The 16,259-nt window shown below is 52.3% G+C and overlaps 1 protein-coding gene across 18 annotated transcripts in view; it reads right to left on the reverse strand.

Annotated features, from left to right (window-relative positions):
• ANK1 (ankyrin 1) overlaps positions 1-16,259 on the reverse strand; it is a 213,718-nt gene that overhangs the window by 39,597 nt on the left and 157,862 nt on the right. For 14 of the 18 annotated variants that reach the window (XM_073902550.1, XM_073902539.1, XM_073902540.1 and 11 more), the window contains 13 exons: positions 13,407-13,604; positions 11,194-11,292; positions 9,435-9,533; positions 9,100-9,198; positions 7,729-7,821; positions 7,221-7,293; positions 6,452-6,475; positions 5,499-5,592; positions 4,277-4,355; positions 2,175-2,272; positions 1,848-2,072; positions 643-803; positions 186-397 (listed from right to left, as the gene is read on the reverse strand). In XM_073902550.1, coding sequence (XP_073758651.1) covers positions 186-397; positions 643-803; positions 1,848-2,072; positions 2,175-2,272; positions 4,277-4,355; positions 5,499-5,592; positions 6,452-6,475; positions 7,221-7,293; positions 7,729-7,821; positions 9,100-9,198; positions 9,435-9,533; positions 11,194-11,292; positions 13,407-13,604 — 1,554 coding nt within the window. The remainder of the gene's footprint in view (positions 1-185; positions 398-642; positions 804-1,847; positions 2,073-2,174; positions 2,273-4,276; positions 4,356-5,498; positions 5,593-6,451; positions 6,476-7,220; positions 7,294-7,728; positions 7,822-9,099; positions 9,199-9,434; positions 9,534-11,193; positions 11,293-13,406; positions 13,605-16,259) is intronic. The other 4 variants (XM_073902542.1, XM_073902545.1, XM_073902538.1 and 1 more) reach the window with 1 other exon arrangement.

Here is a 16,259-nt window from a genome sequence, read left to right on the forward strand (position 1 = left end):
TTTCCTACCCACCCGACTTTCTTTTGAGCTTTACGGTCACACCTCTAACTGGAATTTTAAGGCATTAGACAAAAGTGGGGGGATGTCCTGGGGAAGAGGGTCATCCTCCCGGGGGCCCTGAATTCCTCCCAGCCTCCGTGAGCTCTGAGTTGCTGAGTGGGGGGTGAGGAGGAGGGCTGTGTCACCTGCAGAGCCAGCTTCACTCTCTTGGTAACAGCGTTTTCCGGGAACGTTGCCTGCACCAGTGGGACCAGCTTGCTCTTCAGGAAGCCCCCTTCAGGGCCAATGGTGTCATAGTCCTGGCAGAGCCGTGACATGATCACGAAGTACAAGGGGAAGTCGGTGGTGATGATGCGGCAGACCCTCTTCTTCTCCAGCTCCTCCAGACTCCCCAGCTCTGGAATCACACAGCACGGCGCCGCCCCCTGTCACGCTGGGCTCAGGCTCAACCACTGAGTCCCCAGGACCTCTGCATCCCTGGTGCCCTCCCCGGGCACCCCCTTAGATGCTCCAGAACTGGACCTGTTGGGGCCATCCCCAGTCCCTCCCACCCTCCCAAACTCCAGGCGGCCCCAACAACCCGCCCCAAACGGGCAAGCTCAAATCCCACCTTCCGGAAGGAGGGTGCCTTGGGGCTGTTACCTTCGTCCATCCCATTGAGGATCTGGTCCAGATCCAGGTAGCTCTCTCCATGGCGGTTCCTATGTTCCTTCCACACGGAGCCGTTTTCACTGCGCAGCACCACAAGCTCGCGGTCCCCACGGCCATGGGAGGCAAAGTGGGGGATCTCCACGATCACGGGGCTGAGGGGACAGAGCAGATGGGGGGCAAGGGGCCTGGGTGTGGGCGTGCGTGCCTGCCGAGAGGGGGCTGGGCCCTGGGAGGAAAGCACAGGGGAAGGGGGACAGTGCGTCCCCGCCTGGAGGAAGAAGGGATCCTGCAGCCATGGCGAGGCCCCCCCGGGGCAGGGCGGACAGGGGAGCAGACCCGCCTTGGGTTCCCGAGATGTTCCGAGGGCCCCTCACTCACTGCCAGGCCCCCGAGGAACAGCGAGCACAGGATTCCACCCCATTTCACAGGGGGCCCTCCTGCCACGGCCACAGCGGAGGCTCGCACATTAACCTAGCCCTCGGACCTGAGGCCCAGAACCCCCGGACGGGGCATCAGACCTCCCCTAGCCTCAGCCGCCTTCTCTCTCCACCAGTGCCGATGACACTCCCCTCAGAGGGAGGCTTCAGTGACTCCATCAAAAAGGGAAAGTCAACACGAAAGCACTCTGCAGGCTATGGTGGGTGGAAACTCGGTGGCAGGGACGGCAGTGCACAAAGATGGGCGGGCAGGGCCTCCCGGGCAAGACCTGCCCCAGCATTACCATCCCTGGTGCCTGGTGCATAACAGAGCTCAAGTAGAACCCCACACTTCGCTTTGGAAAGGGAAAGGAATAGGTCTCTGAAGCCCATTAATCTTGTCCTTGGGGGCAATGCTGCAGGGCTGTCTTCTAGATATACCATTTTAGAGCTTAAAGAATTAAACCCTTGGGGGGCCCAAAGTAGCCCTGTCTTCTCAGTACCCTTCCCTAGTGTCCTACCAGGTTTGAGAGGAGTAAGCTCCCCCTGGGCTATGGTGTATCTGGGAGAAGGGGAGTCCGAGCTCCTGGTTCTGCTCCTCGGTCAGGACAGCAGAGAACTGAGATGGCTTGGGGCTCCGGGGCTCGCCTCTCCCTCTGCCCTGCGGCCGGCCTGGCTCTGGGTGGTTGCTGCTGGGGCGGTTGCGACCGACCAGTGGGGTGGGGACAGGTTAGGGACACGTGCCGCGCACATGCATGTCCAGCTCGAGTGACCTCTCACCTTAAGAACTGGGCCCCCGTGGGTCCCAGCGCAATGATCCTGCTGGCCAGGCCCTCCTCCTCAGCCAGCGGGGGCGGCGTGCTCAGCTTCTGGGGCTTGACCAGGCGGCAGGTGATGCGAGTAGGTGCGGCGCACGTCCGGGGCGGGATCACCACCCGCAGGCCATTGTGACGACTGCCCCTCATGGAGCCTCCTCGGGCATCCACCATGAAGCTCACCAGAAACCTACGGCACAGGCAGACCCATGTCGGGCTTCTGTGCACTCTCTCTGAGACAGGGAGAGCGAGGGCCCAGAAGCCACGAGGCCCCGTCACAGGGGTCACTCACCCTGTGTGGACAGGGCTGGCCACAGGGCTGATGTTGTCTGAGGTCTCTGTGGCCGGGCTGCTGGGGATGAGTGAGTCTTCGTCATACTCCTTAGATGCCTGAGGAGGAGAGAAAGGCCAATGGCCCCATCACTTCCTGGACCACGGGAGCTAGTCCCGCCCAGCTGGTGGTGTTCTGGGCTGGGGAGGCTTGGGAGCATCTCCTTGCCAGAAAGCAAGTGACCCAGAGGAAGTATTCCCACACACTCACCACTGACCCTTTTGGGACAAGGCTTTCCTGGAGTCGAAAAGGAAGCACAGACTTCTTCCTACCACCATGGCTTTTCCTTGGCTCCTTTTAGGTCCCACATCTACTGCACAAACGGCAGACCCACCCGCTCTTTCCTCCAGCCACATCCCAGTGTGAAAACCCTGTTCTAGGGAGCTTGGTTTTCGAAGACTCACCACTGGAGCCATGCACCATCACCTACTAGCTACTTAGCTCGGGCAAGTGACTTATCTTGCAGGCATCTGAGATATAGGAGGTGACCAGAGCAGACCCTACCCTTGGGGGGCTTCCTGTGGCCTCATCTGCAAATGGGATGGTCCCTGCCCCTCAGTGACACTGTGGTGGCAGAGACATGGGGTTGCCACACATGGGGCCTTGCATATCACAAGGACTCAGGAAAGCCAGCAGGGTCTGCGTCTGGCCCTCGGCCCTTTCTGGGTTTATTCCCAACTCTGCTCTCACTCCCAGGGGCCTGATGCCCTTGCCCCTCTCTGTTGCTGGTCCGGTCCACCCACCCTCACACCTTGCCTCCTACACGAAGCTTTCCCGTGACTCTAATCCAGAAGGCTTCACGAGGCACGATCGAGCACCAGGACAGGGATTCTTCCTGCATTCTGGGTTAAGTAGCTTCAGATATCTGAGCCCACCCTTCCCAGTTGGCCCATCTGCTCCTAAGGGGCAGGCTTGGGTCTCACAGTTCTACGTCGAGCCCGGAACAGGGCACGGAGTAGGAATCCAGGAATACCCGCTGGCTTGAGTTCATGATTTAGCAAGAAGCTGAAGAGAATGGGTTGGTCACAGAACAACAGGACATAGGCTGACTCGGTGACTTTCTAGTCTTTGGCGGCATCTGGGGAATATGCCAGAGCTGTGCCAGGGCCATAGTTGACCCTATCTCCCAAATGCCTCCATGTGAGTGACAACAGCATCACAGCACTGTGACATACCCTAGCATGGAATGGCTGATGGGACAGCTTCCTAGCTGCCTTGTCCCTGCACGCCACCTCTGTGCGGGGCTATGGCTGCTGCCGTCACACCCGGAGTCCCGGGGTGGCGAAGGCCAAGACCGGCCATGGCTGGAGATGGGCCATGCCCGGCTTGGTTACCAGGCCTCAGGGCAATAATCTCCAATCTCCAAACGTCACACTGCTTTTTATCCTAGAAAACCCCCTCGCCGTGGGGAAAAAAAAAAAAGGTACCAAATAGCATACAATCAAGGGGAATTAAATTGTTTGAAACCACCCTACTGTTTTTTGGGACAAATTCAGGTGGCATCCAGGGAAGCCGCAAGTTGGGAACTATGATGACTAACAGTCCCCCTGGGAGCACTCTCTGACGCCCCTTCCTGTCTGCATTGGTCTTTTCAGCTCCCAATAATCCCTTGAGGAAGGGGAGGCAGAAACTGTCCCCCTTTATAACGGATGTGAAAGAGAGGAGGTCCGTTCCTGTGTGTGCAGCTCGGCCTCAGCTGCCTCCCCAGCACCGTGACCCGCTGCGGGGGCACCGAGCCTGTGCCCAGGGTGGGGTGGTGGTGGCTGTGGCTGGGACAGCACGGGCTTTGGAGCCAGAATTTCGGAGCCTCTCTTGTGTCTGGACGAGCGTGTTTTGCACACTCTTGGGTCCTCGGAGGCTCCTATCATTCATATCTGGGGTAAGAACTCGGGCAGCATGGGGGTCGGCAAGGGACACGTGGAAGCAAGGATCTAAGAGTTTGGTAAGCGCCACAGGCTTTAGAATTCGTAGTTGCTATTGTCCTGCAGGTCATCTCAAAACCATCACCGTCCCAGGGTACCCGCTCTCTGCCGACGGGAAAAAAAAGAAAAGGTGCTTCTTACCTGTTCCGGCTCTTCCGATCTGATCACCACTGTCTCAGGTGTGACACAAGGGATCCTCGGGATGGCTGGAGATTCCACCCTATATGCCCAGAACATTGGGAAATCAAAGGGATGATCCTTCTAAGTGGCCCCCATCTACCACGGGAGGCCTAACAAAACAGCTCTGTACCCCCGTGATAACCTCTCCCACCTGCCCCCGTTGCTGCACCCCAAAGCGCCCATCACACAGGCAGTACTTCCCAGCCTCGCGCACGGACCAGCCTCTTCCCCTCGCCTCAGAGCCTCTCCCCGGAGCCCAGCTGCCCTTCACAAGCCAGCTGAAGGGGCTGCCTCCTGCATGAAGCCTCCCCTCACACTTATCAACTCCTTCTCAGTCTCACAGCCCTTACTGGTGGGATCCTCACTCTGGCCTTAACACCTCATTCTCTGGGGGTGTGTGTTGTGGTCCCACCAAATAAATCGGTCAGTTCTTTATGAACGATCAAGTCTCGTATTTCTTTCTAGCTGATGTGCAGTAAGTACTAATGATGTTGAGTTTTGGGATTTATATTTTATCCAATAAATACTAACTGATTAACTATTCTGGGGTTTCACTTCCCACTGGTCCACTGCCCTGTTTAGTAGAAGCTGTGGGACTGAGCCGGCACACGTCTATTTTTTCAGAAAACACTGAGGACTTGGTGTTTCTACAGAGTTGTCGCTTTTAGACTTATTTGCCAAACCTCCCTGTGTGCCGAGGGACCCACATGGGAATAACTCCCTGCGGGGTGAGGGAGGGATGTGTTCCAGGCAGACACAAACCCTCCGTGGGTCTCCCTAAGGTGCCATGATGACAGAGGGACATGGTCAGCGTGTGAGCTTAGCTTGGTCACCATTGTGAATGTGAACCTTCCTCAGGGGACCTTTCTGGTGGGAAACTGGGGGTGCAGGAGAGGGAAGGGCTGTGAATAGGAGACCGAGAGAGGGAGGCAGAGAGTTGGGAGCAGGTCACGGAAGACGAAGGGGCACACACTGCCGGACAGCATGCCATAAGGGGGGGCCTCTGTGTCCCCATCTGGAGGTCAAGGCACAGAGCTTGCTGATCCTAAGGATGCCACAGTCTGACCACCCAGCATCCCATCCCCGTTAGTGGCACACGTGGCGCCTGGCCTTCTGCTCGGGCCTCCCTCTCCTCTGTGTCCCAGAGCTGGACCTGCACGTCCACGGTATGCCCGCTCCTTACACTTGGTCCAGCTTCGGCACGAAATCCAGCAGCTCCTTCTCTTCGTCTATATCCCTGGAATCCTGCCTCTCAGCCTTGGAGTCGAGTTCTTCCCCTGAAACCACACAAGCTGATGTGAGGGACACAGTGGAGATTTCCTCTTTCTTTTTAAAAAAGTGCTCTCCCGCTCCTCTCAGTGCTGGCTCCCGAGGAGTGGAGCAAGGTCCCTGCTGCTCCAAGGGGACCACTAACAGCGTCTTCGGCCAGTCCTGTTCCTCCAGCCCTGGTGCCCAGAGCAGGGCAGCCAGCTCCTCACAGCTCAGTCTACGCCAGGCTTTGTGGAAGACAAAAAATACAGCCCAGAAGGGACTGTCTCGGCCGGACAAGTCGTACCTCACAATAGCCCCCGCAAGGTATGCAGACACCAAGGAAAGAGTTGTTTCTGTCCTTTGCCACAGGGCACACTGCAGAAGGGTCAACTACAGCGGGACTGAACCCATTCATTCTGAAGGGCTCTAGGCTTTTTGGCAATGACAGCAGCCGAAACCTCATGATTTCCTAAGTCCCTTCCCAAAAGGTTCAAACTAAGTCTGCAAGCCAGACTGCCTCTTTGTGTCTCTCTCCTTGCTTGGACTGGAGTGGGAGCCCTCGACCTTGCAGTGTCCTTTCCTGTCACTTGGTGGTGAGTGGCCTGGCTCTGTGATCTGAAGCTGACAGAATGGAAGAACGGCTCATGCAGTTATGATCACGAACACGGTGGCATGGGCACAGACACGAAAATGGAGAGGCGGGAGCCACCCGCCTGGGCATGGATCTTACGGGCGCACATCTCCTGTTAGAGTCAAGCTCCTGGCTCCGAACTGTTAGCCATCGGAGGAGGGTAGAAAGCAGGAATGGATTAGTGAGAGCTGGGATTGCTTAGGGTGGGATGCACTCGTGAGAAAGGGCCACAGGGAACAGAAAGTGTTTCATACCCATGATAGTTATATGAGCGGTTCCTGGAAAGCAAAGAAGAGCCAAGTTTAAGAAAGGACAGGATTGAAGTCAGTTAAAGCAAGAGGCATATCATTAAAGGGGACACAAAGGGAGCTTGAATCATCTCGCCAACACGGTTATACCACCAGGGGCTGGAGGGAGAATCCAGACCAACCCCACCATTTTACATCACAACGGGTCCCCTCAGACTTCCGTGAAGAGATGGGCTTATGTGGGGCAGGAAAAAATACTAAAGCACTCTGTGGGTCAGAGAAGCTGAAACTCTAGTCGTTTCATAATAATGGATACACTCCAAGACTTACTGACCCACGATGGGGTCAGAAGTGTAGCTTGCTAAGAAAAGATTCTTACAGAATTTAAATGAATAACTTCTTATTTGTTCAAAGCACAAGGAAAACCTCAGGCAAAACTTTATCGCAGTTTTTTACAGTCTGACAGTTGATCTGAGTAGAGTCATACTCCATGTATTACATATGTAAACACATATATTTATGAAACTTCACGGAATTTTGTATTTTAATCTCTGAGATGTCGATTTTTCCTTCTCCTAAAATTACACTAAAGGAGTGTTTTTGATAACACACAACATCGTTAAAAAGCGGGTCTTTCTGGCTTTGGTACAGACCTGCAGACTGAGGCTGTGCAGCATGGCAGGTAGCCGGAAGCCCCCAGCGAGGGAGGGCTCACCGTCCCCTGTGCTCCCTTCATCCTGACTTGCCCCCGCTTTTTGTTAATCCCAGACTTTACCTTCATCTTCAGAGACATCCAGGATCTCATCTACCGTCTCAGGGAAACTCAGCCGGTGCTTGTCACTGGTTAACTAAATTGAGAAAAAGCAGAGAATTCAACCCAACTAGAACAGTGGGCCCTTTCACTGATCCAGCAGTTACCTGGTTATGACTGTGGAGGAAGGAAGTGGGAAAGGAGGTTTGTCTTTGCCCTCGGCCTGAAAGCTCAAGTCTGGCAAGGGGGCAAACAGGCAGCGCCAGCTTCCTATCGCCTTGTCTGCCCCCACCCCATCTTGCTGTTTGACCCCCCTTAGCTCTGCTCACAGCCCAAGCCTTCTCGCCACTAGGTGGCAGCACAACTCCGTGCGATGGAGAACACTCTCCCCGCGGGCCCCAGCCCCGCCTTGGCGTGGTGCTTCCTACCCCGTCCCCAGAAGGCGCTCCTCTTTTCCCTGAATAACCCACAGGGGCGCCCTGTCAGGCTATGTGTGTCGGGGGTGGTGGATGCAGTGGAGAGGCGGACATACCACAAAACTGGGTTCATCCGTGACCACCTTGAGCACGTCTGTGACCGAAATGTAGCCCAAGCGCTTGGCTATTGCCAGCGGTGTGGTTCCATTCTGGGAGAAACGGCAGAGAGCGGATGAGATCAGACAAGGAATGGACTCTGGGGGTAAAGCATTGCCCCTTTTACACAGACCAAGCTCACGTTCTAATTGTTTGGAAGGGTCTAGATGGACACGTTGCACCTCGGAGCCCAGAGCAAGGCCCCTGCACATGCATGAGCCCAGACGGGTGTTAGCAACAATGCTTGCAAAGACCGGGTAGGAAGAGAGGAGGGCAGTGATCCTTTAAATCTGGAGCACTGAGCGCGGGAGTTTTGAAATGAGAACAGGGGAAATCCTGCCGGGACATGCCAAGAACTGTCAAGAGGGAACCAAACCGACCAGAAGGAAAGGGTCCGGAAAGCACCATATGCAATTCTGGAATAGGAAAGTGATGAGCAACGCTGCTCACTGCTCCCAACACCGGTTCTTTGGGTGTCAGTTACTGAGCGTTAAAATAGTTAAAATAATCCATACACACTTCAATGAACTATGTAGGCCAATCAGAAATCACAATCACCAGAAACAGGGGAGGGGCGTATCTTCTACTCCTATTTGAAGAGACAGAGCTACGTGGAAGTAAATTGATGTTGAGGCTTTATTTTTCTTTTGAGTTCTCCAGTCCCAGGATGTGCCCTGGACCCCGTGCAGATTTAGCTCCGACCACAGTTATAAATTTAGCAACCACATCTACAGTCAAACGTCCATATGCTTTCAGAGCTGGATGCGGCCAGGAGGAGATCTAGTAAAGCCTTCAGGGTGTCGGATGAGGAAGCCCAACTCAACCAGGATCCCGATGTCAAAGACAACCCTGAAGCCCTGAAACAGCAGGAACCACCTGAGACGTTTGGTTGTGTGCACTTGTACTCTACTGACAGCAACTTCACATAGTATAGAAAGAGTTTCAAAGGTAATATTTAAATAAAGGTAAAAGGGGGAGGGTAAATGGACTTAAAAGGATATCCTACAGGGGCACCTGGGTGGCTCAGTTGGTTAAGCGTTTGCCTTAGGCTCAGGTCATGATCTTGGGGTCCTCAGATCAAGTCTGCTTCTCCCTCTCCCTCTGCCCCTCCCCCTGCTCTTCCATTCACTCTCTCTCTCAAATAAATAAATAAAATAAAATAAAATAAAATAAAGGATAATCTACAGTTCACCAGAACCTACAGTTCACTGCAGACTGCCTAGGCCCCAGACGGGCAGTAAGGACAGGCTGAGCCTCTGTGGTTAATAGGGGTCTCACAGGGCTGCCCGTGAGAGCGGTTTTCCGAAATGAGGAAACTGGTGGGTACTTACCGAGCTGACCTCGTTTGGGGAAGCACCATTTTTGAGAAGCAGTGTCACGATGTCTGTATGTCCTTGTTGGGCCGCCTGGTGCAAGGGACTGTATCCTTGCTGTAAAGCGAGGTGACATTTTGGCAGGATTAACTAGCTATGAGAGAAAGAACTGCCTACATATTACAGAGCCTGTCTTCTATGCGCAACCCACAAAAAATGCATTTTCCTCAGTTCCTCCTCCAGGGTCAAAGCTTAACATTGTGGCAGAGCCCCAGGCACACCAGAGTAACTCTGACTGCACCCTAATTTGGCACTTAGGAAGCATAGAGGTCAGCTCTCCAGTGTTCCCATACCTTCGTCTTGGCATTGACGTCTGCTTGGTGCTGTAGCAGAAACTTCACCACCTTGATATTTCCATAATGACTGGCCACGTGGAGTGGAGTATAACCCATCTGAGAAGCAAGAGGTGAGAATGAGTGAGCAGGGGGGGCTGCCGGGCATCCCCAGAGCCACTGTGGCTGGGCATTGCTGCAATCCTTAGAATGGCTGTTCAAAAGGGAGGATGGCCGGGAAGCCCGCTGGAAGGCTAGCAGCTGCCACAAGGGGTGGGGTCCACTGGCTTGGGGAGGAACAGGGCTTGGTTTCAGACAAGTGAGGTTTGAGATGCCTGCGAGCGCCGGGTGGAGATGCCAAGTAGGCAACTGGAAAACGGACACTGAGCCCCATGAAGGAGACACCTATGCGAGGTGCAGGTCCTGCAGACGAGAATGAGTGTAGAGAGAAAAAGTGGGGCCCACATTCCGAGGCAGCACACAGAGGGAGAGACAAAGAAGAGGAGGTGTGAGGAGACAGCAGGCAAAGCTGGGGAGCCACAGGCTAACAGAAGCCGGGGGAGATCAGTCCAGAGGGAAAGAGCCTCCATCGCGCCGTCTGCTGGGAAGGGGGCTCCGATGGGGACTCGTTGTCACATGGAGGTTGCTGCCAACCTGGGCAAGGGCATACTTATTTCCACTAGAAAGGTGAAATCCCACTGTCCAAAAACCCCACAAAGGCTGTCCAGGTTACTGAGTTGTAATGGAACGGAATGTATAGGAACTGGTCATTGCTTGAAACAACCAGGTTTGGGGTATTACTGACTACTTAGAGCTTAGGCTGCAAAGGAGTTCATTTTCGAGAAATCCGTTCTGCTGAATGGTTGGGTGCTTCCCTACAAGCCGACAAGCCAAGGTTCCCTGAGCCCTTTGGTCCTAAGTGTCCCTGAGGAGCTGGTGCCAGATCCCAGAAACTATCTTGAAACAGACACTGCAGGCTGGACCTCAAGGAATAGTATGGCTCTGGGACCCCCAATTCTAACTCACACTATAGGGTCTCTCATGCAGGACCCCAAAAGACCTAAGTGGGCCCAAAAAACCTCAAAGATCCAGAACATTGCTGGGTTTTAAGCAGATTCCTGGTGAAGCTGCAGACAGTTGGGGATCAAACAGTTGCTAGATTTTTCTCAAAGAGACTTCAATATCACACGGTTGATCGTCAGTCTCCCCCAGCCTCCTCCTGACCCCTCCACACTGGACTGCAAGTCCTCCAGGCAGGTCCCCCACTGTGTGCTGTGCACTCTGTTATCCTCAACTACCCCCACAGAGCTCCTTGCACACAGAAGCGGTTCACAGAAAGTTGAACTGGATTTAACTAATTGCTGGAATAAAAGGCCTGAATTTTCAAGCGAATCCACGAAAGCCTGACATTTTGACACACTGCTCACATAGACTAGGTCATAGAATCATGATTAAATGTTCCTCTTAGTTTCTCACTACAGAGGTTCAAAGGTCTAGCAAACTTTCCGAAGTTCCCCACCGGAAAGCAAGATCATTAGGACCGGTGTCTTCAAACTCCACTGCCGCCCCTAGGAAGTGGCAGAGAAGAATGGGCTGCTGAGCCCTTGGGGTTTCAAAGCTCTGCGAACAAGCCGCCTCTGAAACGGGAGGGAGTCTGGCGCCGGGCAGGACGAGGGTGCGCACAGGGGAGAAGGGAGGCCAAGGCAATGTTCTGGAATTAGATAGTGGTGATGGTGGCCCGATTCTGAAGGGAGACGCAAGCACGAGCTGCCTGCCTTACCCGGGTGGTGGCGTCCACCGTGACACCGTGTTTGATGAGCACGTCTGCCACTGGAACGTGGCCTTCTTGTGCTACCAGATGGAGGGGGGTGAGTCCGCTCTGGAAACAAAAAGAAGTTCATCACCTTGTGTCCAGTAAAGAACCCTGGGCCACCGTGAAAGAGCACTGAGGCTAGGAGCCCAACCTGGCTGTGCAGCCACCAAACAGCTGTGGGACCTGGGACGAAGCTCTTCCAGCTCTGAGCCTCTATATCCTTATCTAAAAAATGAGGTGGTTTAGCTAAATTAGAGATCAGCAACATTTTCTGCTAAGGCCCAGATGGTCAATAGTTTAGGCTTATGTCTCTGTCACAACTACCCAACTCTGTCAGTTATAGTGAGAAAGCGGCTATATGGCCAACACGGAAACACACAGGCACGGCTATGTTCCGATAAAATTTTATTTATACCAACAAGTGGTGGGCCGGTTTTGGCCCACGGGCCCTAGTTTGCTAACCTCTGAACTAGATAAACTTTATGGAACTTTCCATTTATAACATTCCCTACTTCCCTGATTTAAGATAAGCCTCAGATCCTACTTTCCTTATCTAGAAAAGAGGTTATCACTGACCTATCTTGAGGGCAAAGTAAGGTTCACTTGAGAAAACACACTGGAAAGCACAATGTGCCATTTAAACGTGGCACATGACTAGCACCTCACAACCCATCGCGCGCTGCCAAAGGATGGATGAACCTGCTGGCACTGAAAATGCCATATTCTTGGGATTCTCACCACACCTTTCTCAGGAGGATAAGGATGCACCAGAGATATGGCCTGGTTTGTGCACACTCACACCAAAATGTCGGAAAAGTCTTCTCTCCCCGGTACCTTACTCAGTACGCTCCCCTAACTATGGGGCAAACAGAGCTATGATTCCTCTGCAGTTGGAGTCAGGGGGCAGGGCCTGTCCCCTCTCCAGGGTGGAAGGCCCCCCTCAGCCTTCTGCACCTTCCTGCCTGCTGACCAGAGGCCCATGAGCAGTAACCCTCCCCAGCCGAGGCCTGAGCAGGCGGGCGGGTGGGGTGGAACAGTCCTACCTCAGTCACAAGGCTCTGGGTGCCTTGCCTGATTCTTGGGATAACACGGTAATTCGCTCCCTGAGGTGGTGCATGGATGAGTGAGGATGTCTCCAGTACAGAGAATCACCATCACCCTCATGGGTCCTCACAGAGCCTGTGTGAAATGGCATGGCACAAGCAAGAAACGAAGCATCCAATCCAATATAACGGTCCTGCCCCTAACAGTTCTCTCCTGGGGGTCACCTGTCCAAACCTGTGCAAAAAGAACCAATGGATCTACAGGGTTTTAACAGATCTGCTTACCCTTAAAACGCCTGCCTTTCTGAAACCATTCCCTCTTCATCTAAAGAAGTGGCTCCTTGTATTGGTTCCATGATATGAAATGTCCAGAATAGGCCAATTCAAAGAGGTAGTAGATTAGTGGTTGGTGAGGACTGAGAGATTTGGGGGACATGGGGAGTGGCTGCCAACAGGTATGAGGCTTCTTTGTGGGGTGATGAAAATGTTCTGGAATTAGATAGTGGTGATGGTGGCCCGATTCTGAAATATACTAAAAATCACTGAATAGGACAGTTCAAAAGGATGAATTTTATTGTATGTAAATTATATTTGAATAAAACTACTATTTAAAAAAATAAGTGATTCTTAGTCTTTCTGGAGTCATGCATTCCTCTGAGAAGGTGAGAAAAACTATGAAGACCTCGCCTAGAAAAATGCTCATGTGCCCGTCCTTCCAAAATGCTGTGTACAGTCTTGGAAGTACTTGTACTCCTCCACCAATAGTCCCTGGGTTGGGAACTGCTAGTTTAGTGTATGGGTGGGCATTTAAAATATTCTCCCACAGAAAAAGAATATTTAGTACCAAATTACTTACTACATTCCTGAAGGTAGACACTAGCCTATATTTGGAAAAGTGTACTATGGATTTTAATATTGATCTTTTTTGCAGACCCTTAAATCAATCTATTTTGAAAAGCCTCTGGCATCAGGTAGGCTCAGGGACATGCAACCTGGGGAATGAGCAACCTTTCTGACCCTGTTTATTCATTTATAAAACTGCACTCAGTAGGTGCTCAATATTCAAAGAGAATAACTGGTTAGCTACTACAAAAGCGTTACCGAACCGGCAGGGCAAATCTGGGAAGCCGTGTTTACCTTGTTCCCCAGGTTGCCATTGGCTTGTTTCGAAAGTAACAGAGCCACCATCTCTGCGTGACCCTCTTGGGCAGCCAGGTGAAGGGGGGTCACACCTTGCACCGACTCGGCATTCGCTGACCCCCCGTACTGCAGCAGACTGCGGGCCACCTCCATCTGGTTCTGCTTGGCAGCAATGTGCAAAGGGGTGTAGCCATTCTGAAACAGAAGAAGCATCGGGAGGCTGGTTAAGAGAATGCTGAGTGGACAGGAATGAGCACAGGCCTTAAATGTTAAATCCTCAGAGGGAGGGTGAGGCCTGCTTCTTGGCCTGCTGGACACCCACTGAGCAGAGCTGGAGTCTCCAAGGAGAGCAATTAAAGTCAACAAACAAACCAACCAAATCCCTTTGATTTGGAAGGATCCAACACAACGCGCCTCCCCCATCCCAGCCGGTAAACGTCCTGTGCCGCTCCTCACCCCCTATTTTCTGTATTCAAGCTCTGACAGACTGCTCTGCAGGGCGTGCTCTGCCACCACAAAAGCTAGGATCCAAGCAGGCAGCTCACGGAAGAACTGGCAGGCTGGGGAAGTAAATGAAAGGCTCCTGTCTGCAAGAACCACTCTCCCCCCACCCCCCCGCCCCACCCCTGATAGTTCATGAAGAAAAAGGATCCTAACCCTCTTCTTTCCCCGTGCAACGGCCCGGGATCCCCCTGGGCTTGCGGGCTGGGACTGCTGGTGTAAGGGGACAGGTGTCCCTGGCAAGGAACTGGGGATGTGGAGTAGGTCCTCCTTCCACACTAACTAGCCAGGTGACTGGAGAGTCAGTGACCTCTAGACATCCTTATTTTTAAAAGGCATTTAAAGCGGATAATGACATCCAGCGTGTTCTTTTCTTGCAGCTGTTGGATGGATAAAATATGATAATATATGTGAAGGTGTTTTCCAAAATAAAGATATAAAAGTAATAAACCTGCGTACGGTTTTGCAGTGCACTGGTTTACAAGATGTTTGAGGCCATGACAAGATGAAGGAGCCTGGCCAAAAGTAAATCGACTATGACACCATATACTGTTTATTCAGGGGCTCCTCTCTCTCTCTCTCTCTCTCTCTGGTAGGAAGACCTTTTCCGTGAAGGAAGCAGTACATGGGTTTACAAGCCAGAGTGCGCCCCTCGTCCTGCTGCAGACAGATGAAGTCTGATTTGGTCATCACTGTTAGAAACCCCTTGCACCTACATGGTCCCTTGTACAGCAAGTCAGGTAGGCATTTTTATTATTATCTCATTTTGTGGCTAAAGAAGTCAACTCTCGGCAAGGTTAAGTGCCATATCTCATGTCACCGAGTAAATGAACAACAGGAAATCCACGCCGGCCTTCAGACCCCAGAGCTGAGGTTCTATCAGCTGGAAGAGTGCTTCTCAAACCACAATGTGTACACAAAGCACGCGCAATCTCGCTCAAATGTAGACTCTGACTTGGAAGTTCTAGGGAGGCCCCAAATTCTGCATTTCTAGGTGAGGCTGAGGCTGCTGGCCCAGAGACCACACTTTGAGTAGCGAGGCCCCCACACATTCAGGGCTAGAAGAGAGGCCAGGCCTGAGGACTCTGAGCTGGACCCATACTTTCAAAGCCCACGCCCGCCAGTCCCAGAGCGCATGGCATACAACATCTGGTTTCCCCACCTTGGCCAGCATTCTTCCGGCTACCCCAGAGCACTGAACCTCCCCGCCAGTGTCTGTCAGACTGTGCAAACCAATGTTTCTGATTCTGCCGGGATCACTGATCAGGAAAAGGAAAGAGGAAAAAAGGGGTCTGACAGTATAGTAACATTCCAGTTTTATAGCATTGGAGGACAGGGAAAGAGCCACTTGGAAAGTGGACTTCGTGGGGAAATGAAAAGTTGTAATAAACCCAAAGAATTAAATTGAATTAAAAAAATCATTTCCTTTGAATAATTATGTGAGATAATTCATTTGAGTGTTCCTTTTAAAAAAAAATGAGAATACGTTCTTTTTAGGCTGTGTTCCCATAACGAGATCAACATTTTGATTATAATATTAACTAAACAAATAATGTTTGGATCGTATCAACAGAAAGCAAAGAAAGAGGTGTGGCTTGCCGGATGAAGCCTGAGATTTGGAGCCATCCCCAAAGGAGATCACTCTCTGTAAGGGGAGCATCAGGGACCGCTGTCCATGGGAGGAACTGGGACGAGGTAGCTAAACCCCTCGCCAATGCCCAGTCTGTAGCAGGTATCCACAGCATGAAAGCAGTGATTATTAGGACTTCTTTGAACAGACAAAGGGCAGAAACTGGAGCGAGCTGCAGTATTCTCCTAGCAGTATAATCAGGAGTCCAGGTCACTTGGGCAACTGTGGGTGTGCACACTGGCAAAAGCAGCACCCTATCCTGGCAAAGGGCACCCTGGTGTTGGAGGCAGCTCAGGCCAGGTGACCCTTGGTTAAAACTGACATATACAGGAGAAGCTGGCCTTCTCAGAACAGAGACTAACCCTCTGCGCTTCCCTAAAAGCAGGATTAAAGGGAATGAATGACCTTCTGTAGGTGACAAGGACAGGGGCAGCCAGGTAGAGAGGTTAGGGAGGGCTGTGTGCCCCGAAAAGGTCTACTTCCCCAAGGAAATGAGCTCATCCAAAAGAATCCACGCTGGAGAGAAATCTGCCTAAATGTTAAAACAACATTAGCATCAAAATTAGAAGGGGGAGGGTTTGGTTTGGGTGCAGAGAGATTTGCATGTGAAATTCTACAAAATTGCCAGACTACTTGGGAAACTATTTTTTGCCATGGAAACAAACCCCATCTGTACAAGGTTTGTACTTGGATAAGGTTCTCTTTAAATACCATGAACC

Source organism: Callorhinus ursinus, unplaced genomic scaffold, assembly GCF_003265705.2.
Source record: "Callorhinus ursinus isolate GAN/ISIS: 27379988/994484 unplaced genomic scaffold, GSC_fseal_2.0 scaffold17, whole genome shotgun sequence".
In the NCBI taxonomy this organism is placed as follows: domain Eukaryota; kingdom Metazoa; phylum Chordata; class Mammalia; order Carnivora; family Otariidae; genus Callorhinus; species Callorhinus ursinus.